Source organism: Orbicella franksi, chromosome 5 (assembly GCF_964199315.1).
Source record: "Orbicella franksi chromosome 5, jaOrbFran1.1, whole genome shotgun sequence".
In the NCBI taxonomy this organism is placed as follows: domain Eukaryota; kingdom Metazoa; phylum Cnidaria; class Anthozoa; order Scleractinia; family Merulinidae; genus Orbicella; species Orbicella franksi.
This window is the reverse complement of record NC_138149.1, coordinates 4,502,953-4,516,692: the sequence shown is the minus strand read 5'-3', so window position 1 is coordinate 4,516,692 and position 13,740 is coordinate 4,502,953. Positions and strand designations below refer to the sequence as shown.

Here is a 13,740-nt window from a genome sequence, read left to right as displayed (position 1 = left end):
ACTGTCCTGCATTGCCATGTCGTAAAGGCTGATATTTTGAAAGCCTCAAATTCTAATTTAACATACATAAACACGCAAAAAAAACCAAAACAAAACAAAACGACAACGACAACAAAAAACAAAAAGAATTAAATCCACCCATCTGTACTTCACGCTTGGTCAATAACCCATATCTTCAGGCTTAGCTCACGCTATGATGCTCTTCAGCTTATGCTTATTTATTTGTCCACTAATATGTTATACTGGTAACAGAACAAAGTGTCCAAGGTTTAAAGCAATTACAGCATTTATGATGAAAGTCCTGGCAAGCTTGTTGAAGGAGAATCTTTGCTGACGTCATCGCATTTTTCCTCATTAGCATACGACTTTGCACAAAGAAGGGATCAGACACGAATTGTTTACTTGTGAAACGTAGCAATCGGTGGAATTTTCGCTCTCTGGGTATGATATTCAAGGAGAAATTGGCTTTAAAAAACTGTAACTTTCTTGGGGGGCAAAAGGGTTAATGAACTCACACATTCTTTGTAAAATTTTGAGTCGCACAGAAAGTATCCAATACATCGCGAGGATATAGGTAATTGGAACACTAGGTGGCGCAAGATTTGATATTCCTACAGTTTTTACGTTCCTACGTTCGTAGCAGAAGCTCCAAATTGTCGGATGATTGCTGAGTTTGGTCAGATCACCAGGCAACTTTTTTGGTAAGAAATGTCAGTATTGAATTTTACTAGTCAGCATTTCGCATCGACGTCGACGTCGCCGATGTAAGTTTCTTAACACACCCGTCACCTAACTAAGCTTGTTCTTAGGCTGAGTGCGACACAAGTTCAGAAGAACACCAAGAGGGAAAAACGTCGTTACAAAACGCCTGCTAAGGAATGCGTTTATCACCAAGGAAGGTAAGATTGTTCTTTTTTTTGTTATTTAGTTCACTTTCAGTCACAGATCAAAGTAGTTAGGCTTCGAACTCGGGGTTTCATTTGTTGAGCGGCGGACTATTAAGAAAAAAAACAAGATTGTAATGTTAAGGTCATCTTGAATGCTCTAATCTATGGAAATTTATATGACTTATATGATAAGTCAAATTGCCCCTCCGAAGGGCACCAACATGGCGTCTCCCGTACAAAACTATAAATTTGGGTGAGACACTTTTCCGAATAACGCGCGAATGAATAACCGCACAAACCTAAATATGGCTGGTTTGCAGTGTCACGCCATCAAAAATAAACATAGGCACGCAAGGCGTGCAAGAGTTATTTTTTTGTGTGAAGTGTCGGAGATAGGAGCATTCATGGTACAGTAATGATTTGGTTAATTTGACATTTTTTTCTTTGGTTGCGATGTTACATCGGTCATGGTAAGATAGCTAAATAGTAAGCCATAAAATGTTTGACTGAACAAACTACAGTAATCTGACATGTCTCCAGATTAATGTAGATACCATCTTATTTTCTAACAGGCAATTTGATTCGTTCTTTAATACAACCCGGTGTGACACGCGCACATGCATAACTCCCTCACTCACCGATCACATAACCCTTCCAACCCTCAAGAGGAATTTTTGCTCAAAAATACTCAAGTTAATTTAGGGACTTTTTCGCATTTTATACGAGAAGTAAGTTTACCTTTTCACACAACACAACACAACACAACTTCACCAAAAATAGAAAGAAAGAGAAAAAAACCTCTGACACGTTGAAAGTCTGATTTAATTAAATTGCACTTTAACTTGGTGCCGCGCAGTCTTCAAAGAACATTTGAACAGTTTTCATACTTTTTACCTTAAAAAATATCGGCCTGAAATGACTGTCATCAAATAAAACTATTAAACTGCTACTGCAGAGACGTAAAAACCGTCCTGGAAACAATAGCCGATAGCTTGTCAGCTCTAATTAAATTTACTCCCATATAAAAAAACAAAAGTGTTAAGTTACCATTTGTTACTAAAGATAGCAAACATCTCGTGCGAAAGAGTGGTGACGATTCGTCCGCTCTAATTGAATTTACTCCCTTGTGAAAAACAAGAGTGTCACATTACACTTTGTAACTAAAAAACAAAAATATCTTGTTATATTTGCATGCAACAAGAACAAAACAATCGTTACCCGCACTTACTATTGTAAACGTTAGAACTGTTTCAAATCTAAAGTCTCGTCCCCTCTAAAACATGTGCTAAGAACTAGAAGCGACGATTCGTGACCTCTAATTGAATTTACTCCTTCTGAAAAACAAAAGTATCAAGTTACCTTTAACTAAAAATAAAAATATCTCGTTGCATTTGCATACTACGAACTCACGAACTGTTTCAAACCTCAAGGCTCATCTCGTTCATTTAACTAAAATCCTCAGCCTAACCCACAGAAAATGTCGAAGTAAACCCAATATATGAATACTTCCTCCTCTTTTACAGAAGAATGAATACGGCCGGTCTGAACTTTATCGGGATCAGATCTTCTCACATACCATTTACCTTTACAACAAGAAATTTGATTGGCTGTTTATAGTAGATCCAATCTGATTGGTGTGACATACATACATCTCTCACTCACTCACTCACTCACCCATTGACCCGTAACATACTCGACGCGCCGACTAAGACGTATTTTTTTGTAAAAAAAATAACTCAAAAATCATAACCATTCAATAAATTAAGTCAAGAAGCTGGGACATGAAAGATGATTGATAAGTTATTACTCTAGAGCTCCGACACATTGAAATTAATACTTTTTCTAGAGCAACAACTGTTCAAGATACGTAAAAGAATAGGCTTTGTCAGTAATTTAACTATAAAACATTGCGATAAGACAAGAGTTAAAACCATCACGGTTAAAAATTCTAAAAACTGTAAAAAAAAACTCTAAAAAGCGACGACGTTTCGACGTTTACTCAACGTCATTTTCAAGTCAAAATGAATAAGAAAACGTTATTTGAATATAAATGTACAAAACAAATCCTTAGAGGCTTAAATGAAACACACGCACTGATTGATCATCAATCAGTACGTGGTCTACAAATTTCAATGTGATCTGTGCGACACAGATTATGTCGGGTACACAACCTGACACTTGCACCAACGCACTGGCGAGCATAAACATTCTGCAATTGGAAGACACTTGGAAGACCATGGCCTATCGAAGTCTGATTTGAAGGACAAACAATTCTCGATATTGAGGAAATGTAGAACGAAGTTTGACTGCTTAATATTCGAGATGTTGTTTATTAAGGAGCTAAAACCTGGGCTAAATACCCAGAAGGACTCCGTTTGTGCTAAACTGTTTACGTGACACTGCGTGCAAATATTTCTCGCATTTAATAGTGTTTTATTTAAGTCTCTAAGGATTTGTTTTGTACATTTATATTCAAATAACGTTTTCTTATTCATTTTGACTTGAAAATGACGTTGAGTAAACGTCGAAACGTCGTCGCTTTTTAGAGTTTTTTTTACAGTTTTTATCTATCTCAAGTAAACAAAGCATTCTTTAAGACTTACAAATGGTATGGCCAAAAAATTGGTTTGGATAGAAGCGCTGGAAATTCTTTAATCAGTGAAATTTTGGCGCGGATTTCTTTGCTATAAATTAAGCTCATTCTTCAACTTTCACAACCTCGTTCCCAGGGTCTTTTCCCTGGCTTGGGGCTGGGGCGGGAAAAGGCCCTGGGATCGGCTGGTCACATGATCTCAGAACACCCAAATATCTTGAGTGTACTAAATTATAATATGTTTACGGAACTTTCAAGATGGCGGCCTCGTCGAGTGAACGAAAGTGTTTGTCAGTGCTTCGTCGAGTCGGATTTTCCTTAAATAACGGTAATTTTCCACCTTTAAATTTAAAACCTCTTCAAATGAAGTATTAAGGCCTAGTTCACACTAGCGACATAACGACATAAGAAAGACGTTATGTCGTTATGACGTTATGTTTCTGTTAAAACAAGTGTGAAAATCATTGACATAACAACATACCAAAGAACCAATCAGAGCAGCGCAAGAATTGTCGAACCCAGCACTATTTTCAAAATGGCGGCGACTGAGCAAGAATCCGGACTGTTCATTGAGCATGAAATATAGACGGCTCGGATAGATGAAGAAGCGCTTGCCGAAGCGTTTCGATGCTAACCAATATTGTATGAGAAAAGTATGAAGGAATTTTAAGACCAAAATAAGTGTCTCCTGCTCCATTTTCACTTAGAGTTATGTCGTTATTTCGATGTTCACATTGCCATCATAAAGCGATTGTGTCGTTACGTCGTTACGTCGCTAGTGTGAATTAGGCTTAAGCAACGACGACGACGACGCCGTGAACGACGCCTAGTCAAAACTGGATTTGCATTTTACCAGCTGGTCAGTACGCCAATGGCTCTAAAAGCGTGCTCAGGCTAAATATTCAATGATAGCTTTCAGTTCTAAATGAAAATACGAAAAATTAGCCGTTGTCGTTCGCGTTCCTCAGGCTACGCAGAACTTGGTCATTTCACGTTGTTATTTTGCAGAGGACGGCAAGGAAATGCCCAAAGATTTATAACACACGTGCATAGCTATTGTTTTGCTCATTAGATCTTTTGTTTGGTTGCGTTCTCGTTGGGGCGGTGGTCGTCGTGGTTTGCTTAAGCTCTTCATAACTGAACAGACGCGCGACAACATGGACTGCTATTTGTTAAATAACTCTGTCCAAGAAGTGTTTTTACCACCAAAAGTAAGAGTTACTTTTTTTTCTGTTCAGTTTAAATCTAATTCAATGAAAGTATCGTTACTTAAAATGCAAAACGAGGGTTTCTAGACGGTTCGAGTAGATAGCGAAATCTGAGAGCAGTTGAAATTTCATTCGAATGATTATGTTGGTGTGCGCGAGTTCCTGGCTTTGACTGTGCATGATATATAGTTAGTTATTATTTCTAGAGGTAGATAGCGGAGGATATTTACTGAGCTGCAAACTGAGCAGCAACGGAAATATCCTATACGCCAAATCGGTGAAAGAAGGCATCAAAGCTTTTGACTGAGAGATCGGAGAAATGCAAAACATAAAATACAAATCTCTTGGCCGTCGGAAAGTGTCTTTGTTGCAGGCGAACCACGAAACTCGGAGTTGACTAAGCAGCTACCGGCTCTTCTACCCCTCCTGCTTCTTCTCAGTCCTCCTGCTTCTTCAGTTCGGCCTTAAAATTAAATAATTGGCCCGTGACATTAATGACCTCTTTAAAGGACCCTAGTCAGGCTCCGATGCCATCGAAATTATTGATATTGCACGGTGAAGCGAAATCTTATTGCTTTACTGTAAGTTGTATTTCCGAAAGTGTATATGTTTAATTATCTTTAGTAGCTTCACAATGATATATTTCCTCCGTTTCGACATGCTCCGAATAAAATTTAATAGCCAAACTCTCACACGTAATCAAAAACAAAGGTGCCTTCAAATAAATACTCATTTGTTTGAAATCTCTCTTTCTACATTCTTTTCAGTGCTGGTCTTTCCAAAGACGGTCTTTAATAATCACGGCTGCAAGTTTGATTCTTTTGATTGGATTGAAGGTGATGCTAAGCAGGAAACTTGAGGGTAAGAGGGAAAAACTATCTCAAGTAAACAAAGCATTCTTTAAGACTTTCAAATGGTACGGCCAAAAAATTGGTTTGGATAGAAGCGCTGGAAATTCTTTAATCAGTGAAATTTCGGCGCGGATTTCTTTGCTATAAATTAAGCCCATTCATCAACTTTCACAGACCTGAGCGCAGGACAATTGTTAGCTATAAGTTTGAAAAACTCATTTCTCAGTTGTCAGTTAAACCTGATGCAGACCCTCTCAAAATGGCGCGACGGAGAAATTGAACTCGAGACTATTGGAAACAAATCTTGTAGTGAGGCCGCTGGTATCCTAACGGCGTGGCACCACACTACCTCCAATAAAACAACGCAAATGTAAAGGCAAGACAGCTCAAACAACGTAACCATACTTTTTATTTTTTATCTTATTCTTGAGGGAGGTTAGACAGTCATTCGTCATCAAACAAGACTACTACACAGAACAGTTCTGTAAATTTCATGGTCGGAACTCGACTTCACCTCATTGTCCAGTTTCCAGTGTTGAATATCACAAACGAACCAGAAAACAGCCGGGTTGTGTTGAGACAAAAGGAGTACATCTATTGCCTCAGAAGAAACCTGAATAGTCCACACGTAAGTTTACTTCGGTCTATCAACAATTAAAATTGTAACTCACAAAACTAGATAGTTATAAATTTCTTTCCAAACTTGGATAACGCAATCTATGCAGACTTCTCGGTCATTGCCAATAGTTTCTCGGAGCAGCTTGAGGACTGTATTTTATCTGATTTTATATTGCCGGTTTTTATGTGATGTTGATATAATCCAACATAAACAGTTACCTATATTTCCGAGGTTTTAGTTCCATCAGGGGCAAGACCCTCTTAGAACTTGACGTTTTAACAAAGCTGTAGCTTGACATTGTAGCCTCGTCACGCTCTCCACGCGTTCCTTCCCCACGTAGCTCGCGGGGTGAACTCGCTTCATCCTCAATTCGAAAAGAGGAAAGATCAGGCACTGTGAGAGTAAAGTGTCTTGCTCAAGAACCCAACACAATGTCCCCGGCCAGGGCTCGAACCCGGACCGCTCGATCTGGAGTCGAGCGCACTAACCATGAGGCCACTGCGGGGAATCTGATAAAACGCGGGCCGTGTTAAAATCAGAAATCACCGCAGACATTCCCATTTTTAGTGCAGAGTGCACTATTGGGATGGTTTAGGGGGCTGCGGTTCGCTAATGCAGTAAGGACTAACACAATTAAGTGTAACCTTCAATGTTTGCTTAATTAATTAATTTCAATTAATCAATTATCCTTGCGGGTAGGGGGGGCTGGGTGGTGTAGGTACACGAGTGCATTACGCAAAACATCTCTTACTTACATTGCTAATTTGGAAACATAACAAAACTATATATACGTCTTCCCAAATCTGTTGCTACCGTGGTGCTATTATCTTAAGAACAAAAGCAATTTGCTCGAAACACATGCGCAGATTAGTTAGCGTCAGTGTCGACTATTTGTTAGGTTAAAGATACATTTTATACGGGATCACACACAAACGTAGTGTGCTTTTCCTTGTGGTAGAACATAACATGTGAGACGATAAACTTCGCTCTCGAGTTCAGAGCTGCGCATCCTTTTTTTTGCGTGATATTACACTCTCGTTTTGACCGGGGATAGCAGCTATATTTCAGGTAACGTCAGTTGTCCCTTTTTAGTGCAAAGAACGCTACTGTGACTGCGTATCTTCTGGCGTCACCCCTAGCTCGATTCAAGAAATTTCGTCTGCTTTTTTATATCAACTGGCCGGGTTCAAATAAAGAATGGGAGCATATTGCTTCTCCTTAGCAACTTGTTTATTTTCTCTTCTATGAAGGGAGCAAAAAGCTCATATTCAGCCGAAACTTTCCCGCGTTAGTTACATCTAAAACTAGTAAATTTGTGACAGAAGTGTTACACCATGTAAATATGTCACACCTTCGCACCAGCACCTATTGCTCAGCACGCACATGCACGTAATTAGCATACAGCACAACCACCGCACATTTGTATAAATTAGGCAGTTATTTGAATTAAGGTGGCTGAACACAGTTTTTGATACCAGTGTTTCATTCACCATTTTCTCTAAAACCCTTAATCCCTCGGTCGCCAAAAATGGCAGCAAGCAAGTTAACAACACAAACTTTGGTTTTTTGATGATTAAGTTGTGCCGTTGCCATGGCAACATGAATAAATATAAACATGCCTTTAAAATCGGTTTTGTTTATTTGTAGAAAATCTGGTCATTAGCTTTGCTTTATAATTTGCATGCAACAAGCTTGTAACGATTCTCGCAAGTTAACGCCATTTCGCTAATAATTTTACAGAGAGATCTTTAATTATCCGTTGGTGAAGGTTCACTGGAATATCTAGAATTTCCTTTGTTAAAGTTCAATTATTTTCAATAACTAGTTAGCTATTTCCTAAAGTATTTTCGTGCCAAATTTCGTGAAATTCTAATGAGTGGTTCTCGAGAAATAGGCGTATTTCTGAGAATGCAATTTTTCATTCAATCGCAATTTTTTGACTTACTACACATGCGCTGCGTTTAACTGGGTTCTTTCGGTAACAAAGAAAAAGCTGAGAATTGCTGGGTTCTTTGCATCGTTACCTTTTCTAATATGATAAAAGACTAAAGCCATCAATACACTGCGTTCAATTATAGAGAAAAATAGCACAGATAGCGCGGGTGTTGAGTAAATAAAATGATCGCTCTATTGACGGCATGCTTGTTTTTCGCAATCCTTGTGCGCGCGCTGAATTGCGTCAGCAAAAGCGAGCGCGAAAACTGTGTTCGGCCACCTTAAAACGTTCAGTTTGCCATATCCGAAACCGAGTAAATAACAGCAGAAACTTCGCAATTATTGCCGCAGACTCCGTGGCCGCTAATTAATTTCATCAGTCTTTGACGTAACTCTCTCATCGATGTAGGATATAATTTCGGCCAAGTAATGATCTCTAGTTGTATTAATCAATAGCACTGTCTATTAGTTTGGCGTGAATAAGAAGGCACTATTCCGTGACTCGACATGACTATTTGATAATAAGATAGTTCTTGTTTATCATCGGTGAAATGAAAATTTGCTTTTTGAATCAAACAACATGATTCCTCTTCGATTTTTCATCAGATATTTAGCTTTATTTCCAGCAGCCAGTGAGTAAAAAAATACGCATTTTTGCTATATTTTCGAGGAAACAAGGGTATCATTTTGCATACCTTGGAGAGGAAAACAAAAGTATCAAGCTACAAACGTTGGCGTGAGAAGTAAAATTGTCACAATTGCTACTTCTACATATTATTGAATTTAAAATGAACGAAACTCAACGTCAGTAAAACACCACAATAAAATTCAAACCGTCTTGACAAACGGTAACTGTAAGTTATTTTTGGGCCTTGAAAGAAAATACAAACATGAGACATACGCACTGCTAAGGTTATGTCTTATCACGTTTTTGTCCGCTCATATTCTGCAAAGGAGAAAAGACCTAGTTGACTACCAAGGAAGAGAACGGCAGGGGTGAGGACCTGTGTGACTACTGTAGCAGAGCCGTAACTAGGCCCTTTGCACGATCTGGTCACATGAAAATAATAATAATAATAATAACGAAATCTTTAGACAGGATTAACCCATCAGTACTATAAAGTAATGTTATCAAAGGGGTCCTGTAAGATTTAAAAATTTATAAATTTAAAAAGGTAAAAAGTTAAAAAGGCAAAACTAGTACATTGGGAAACATATAAAAACTCACGATTAAAAATTACAAATAAAAATGTTCGTTGGTACAAAATCACTCATGCTAGGATGCAAGTTGCACAGTGGGACTTCCAAAACAAAGGCAGGTCAAAGTGGACTGGTACGAGTTGCTTTGTTTTGGAAGTCCCACTGTGCAGCTTGCGTCCCAGCATGTGTGACTTGATACCATGTGACCGGATCGTGCAAAGGGCCTATTGCACTCTGCTCTATCTGAGATTGTCTCACTAGTTTCTTATCGAGACCATCTGCACGTGCCTTGAAAACCGTTAATGTCCTTGATTTTTTTTCCAGGTTGAAAGAATCCATATTTTCCTTGAAAGAGACATGGATCACTACGCCATTGAGGCCCAGAATTTGCCTGAGGACTGGAAATTAAATTTTCATTTTCTTGGTCGGCGCATGCGCTACAAAGATGCCTTCCAGTACGCTTCGAACAACTTGTTACGTAGAAATGTAATGATAATGAACGCAGACTGTTATGTGGATAAAGGGTTTGAACGACTGGACGAAAGCATTTTGAACAGGAAAACAATGTACGCATTGACCAGGCATGAAACTCCCGAAAACGTGCGTCATTGCCACGCTAGAGATTTCTGTGGACCGAAAGCAAAATACATGGGTTCCCACGATGCATTTCTGTTCAGGCTTCTCGTGCCACTACCCTCTCAACTATTAGACAGCATTGACTACCGGCCGAACGTTAACGGTATTGAACAAGTTTTGATGTTTAACTTTCATAAGTATGCACAATTTACTACAAAGAACCCGTGTAAAATCCTTTATATTGTCCACCATCACTGCAGTCAAATGAGAAACTGGAGAGAGCGACATATTCAAGGTAAACGAATTGACCGCTACCTTAACATCACAGGAAAGTTTGGGAGGTCAGGATTTTCTGGTTTGTAATGTAATCTTTTATGATGCCTGTGGTACTATTCGAAATGGAAATAAGTGAACTTGATTATTTGGCAAAGGGTACAACACGTGGGGTTACGAAGCGAAGGTTTCTTACACGAACTGGGCTGAAAATACCTCTTGCTAACGGAGTTCGGGGGCCGTGCTGTAAGTTACGGACTGAGTGTTTTCGCTCGCTTCGCGCTTGGGCCATAAATCGAAGGGGAAAAACGAGGATCCGTAACTTACAGTACGGACCGAGAAAACGAGGTTAGTAAGTTATCTGTTATATCTCTGCTGTGTGTCTGAAGTCTATTCACGCGGAACGGCTTCAAATTTCTGACGCACCTCGAAACCAAAACGAGTCAATTTGAAATCGTTGTTAAGTGACTCTTAAGTCGTTAGCAGGTTTTCATACACAATTTCAGAAGTAAAGAAAGATCTAAACTTTTATTTGCTGAAAAAGTTAAGAACACTTGACGATAAATCACGAAACATTTTGCCAACCAAAACAGCTTTGAATTTTAGCGGACCGTACAGTAGATTACGGCCCGCTAAATTGACCAATCACAGCGCACGTACTAACTGAGAGATATAATAAATACCCCTTGCTAACCGAGTTCGAGGTCCGTACTGTAAATTAAGGACCGAGTTTTTTTCTCCTTCGATTCATGGCCCAAGCGCGAAGCGCGAGGGTCATAAATCGAAGGGGAAAAAACGAGGATCCGAAACTTACAGTACAGACCGTTTAGACGAGGTTAATAAGATATTTATTATATCTCTACTGTGATCCTGACGGGTTCGGAAACGATTTCTATTCACGCAGACTCGGAAAGGCTGCAATTTTCTGACGCACCTCGAAAGGAAAACGAGTCAGTTTGAAGTAACTTTAAAGTCGTTAGCACGCTTTATTATTGATTTAGAGTATAAGAAAGTTATAAACTTTCACTTGCTATAAAAGTAAAGAACACTTAGCGATAAATCACGAAACAGTTTGGCAACAAAACCAACTTTAAATTTTAGCGGGCCGTACAGGAGAGTACGGCCCGCTAAATTGACCAATCACAGCGCGCGTACTAGCTGAGAGATATAATAATGATATTTATACTCGCTTGTTAAGGAATTGGTATGAATAGTATAAGTATTAGCATTGTAAGAAGCGGAAGTAATTGGACTCTATTTTAAGTAATGTAAGGAGTGCAACTCTTAGTATTGTAAGTGGCGTAAGTAATCATATTGAATAAGAAGTATTGCAAGCAGTGTAAGTAACTTTATAATATAGATAGGACCCTGCGCGCGCTCTGATTGGTCGAAAAGCCATGTTGTTGTTGTTGTTGTTTTTTTTTTTATTGAAAACCCATGTTTTATCAGAGTATAAAACTAGAAAAAGCGAGAAATGTAGAAAACACTCGCCTGCGGCTTGTGTTTTCTACATTTCCCTCGTGTTCTCAAATACCCATCGTGTTTTATCACAGTGTAATACACGGCTCAGGCCTCTTTATTTGTTAATTAAACTGTTTGAAATTCTGATAAATAACATCCAATTGAAAATCATTTAAAGCTTTAGAAATACAGTGACAAGATTGTGCATTTAGTGTCAACCTTGTCATATGAGGAGCTCAGCTGAGATATTCCCTGTGTTTTAAGAATTAAAATAATTATTTGGAAAATGTCTCAATATGGAAATGAATAATTATACAAACCTCCATTCAAGACAAGTTTTGATCACCCGTCCCCTTTCATCTTGCATCGGGGCATCTTTAATTATTTGCATTACCAAGAAATGTAAACTGTGACATTTCAACTTGAGATGACTGTGATTTTTGTTCTGGTCACGTGACTTCCAAAAATGGGAAAACCCCACCAAAACTGAGAGGGTTTTTCTTACTCTTACCACTCTCGTGTTCTCACACGCATTTCTTTACCCCGTTCTTCTCACTCCAGTTGCTTTAAAGGGTCCCACTAGCCCGGTGAAGTGACAGCCTCAATTTTGGCCGCATCCCCTTAGCTTACAGTTCACAAGTTGGGCTTCGTGCCTCTGGATTGAGCTTTGTGCTCCTAGGAATTCTCTTATTTTCTTGGCCTTTGCAGTGCAGATTTCTGCTCTAAAACATTAAGAACTTCCTGGCCAGTTTCATCCCCTCCTCCAACCGGTTAAACGTATCAACTGTTTTCAAAACATATATGAATTTATTATTGATAATTAATAATAGCTGCAGATAAAAAAAAAATCAGATACACACTTTCCACGTTCTGTAAAGATAATTGGCATGTGGCCATCTGTTGCTTTGATTAGTAGGTTCTTTTTTCATTAGATGCTTGAATTACTGTAGATACTTGCTACCAAGTGATATTCAATAACATTTGTGCTACGGGTAACATTAAGGTTATATGTACCTTCAATGTAGATGAATTACCTTCATTGCTTTTTCACTAAAACTTTGAAATGCAATTTCTAATCTCGTTTACGACATTTCCATTTTGTGTCTTGCTTTATCTGTGAAATGGTGAATAACTATTAATTTTCGTCCTTAATACGAATGGCCTGATTACACCATCTGGTATATACAGTACATGTATTTCTGTCATATTGCAAAGCTATATAGAGCGTTATTAAAAACTGGGTCATTGGACAATGCAGTTCGAGAGTTTTCATTGATTTAGTCATCACGGGTTTTGAGCCATTATATCATGCTCTACAAATATGGTTAGCGTACGCGTGATTTTTGGGCGTTTTTGTTTTTATTTTAGTTTATAGTTTTAAATATTTTGGGAACGATTTTAATAAAACAGTTATTCCACTCGCGCTTGTTGGATATGAGGTGATTATTGACTGTTTGCACAAATGTGTGTCAGAAGATGATCTTTAGTTTTTACAACAGCATTTAGCTTCCAACAGAAATATTGCATAACCATAGTATATACTGCAGAGAATATGGAGTTATTGCAAGAGCTAGCACATTACAAATCCCCTAACATTGTGCAGAATCATTCTAAAAAAGACACAATCCCTTTCATCAGTCTATTGTGTTTGTGGTGAAACTCACAATTTTATCAACGCCTGTGCAGCAATAGAAAAACAATTATTACATGTTGTATTAATTTGTTTGAACAACTGTCTTTTTCTGAATCTTCAGAGTATTGTAAGTAACAACCTGGGGTCCTATAGTGGCCTGTGACTGCCATAACAAAAAAACATTGTCTCAACAAGTTTCTTGTAAATTTATGTTTTATTTGCTTTTTCGGTTATATTTTTTGTTTCTTTTAATGTCTCTTGTTTCTTTTAATGACACAGCATGTCGTTTTTTTTATCACAAAAATATTTTCATTCACAATAGCATTTAGCTTCCAACAGAAATATTACATAACTATAGTATATACTGTAGAGAATAAGTTGTTACTTACCATGCTACCTACCATGCTCTGAAAGTTCTGAGGAAATGTAACAGCAAGTTTGATTGCTTAGTCTATGAGATGTTGTACATGAAGGACTTCAAGACTTCTCCTATAACACGCAAAC

General features: G+C 38.3%; 1 protein-coding gene across 1 annotated transcript; it reads left to right on the top strand.

The window, feature by feature from the left end:
• Positions 1 to 4,637: 4,637 nt before the first annotated feature.
• On the top strand, positions 4,638 to 11,310 carry LOC145486933 (uncharacterized). Its single transcript, XM_081465640.1, has 4 exons — positions 4,638 to 4,691; positions 5,456 to 5,549; positions 5,971 to 6,167; positions 9,618 to 11,310. The coding sequence occupies exons 1-4, from the start codon at positions 4,638 to 4,640 to the stop codon at positions 10,230 to 10,232; spliced, it is 960 nt and encodes a 319-aa protein (XP_081321766.1). The 3' UTR covers positions 10,233 to 11,310.
• Positions 11,311 to 13,740: the final 2,430 nt, after the last annotated feature.

Coding starts and splice junctions, on each gene's coding strand:
- LOC145486933 (XM_081465640.1), top strand. CDS start 4,638: ATGGACTGCTATTTGTTAAATAACTCTGTCCAAGAAGTGTTTTTACCA. Junction 4,692..5,455: donor AAGTGTTTTTACCACCAAAA/GTAAGAGTTACT, acceptor CATTCTTTTCAG/TGCTGGTCTTTCCAAAGACG. Junction 5,550..5,970: donor GCTAAGCAGGAAACTTGAGG/GTAAGAGGGAAA, acceptor CTTATTCTTGAG/GGAGGTTAGACAGTCATTCG.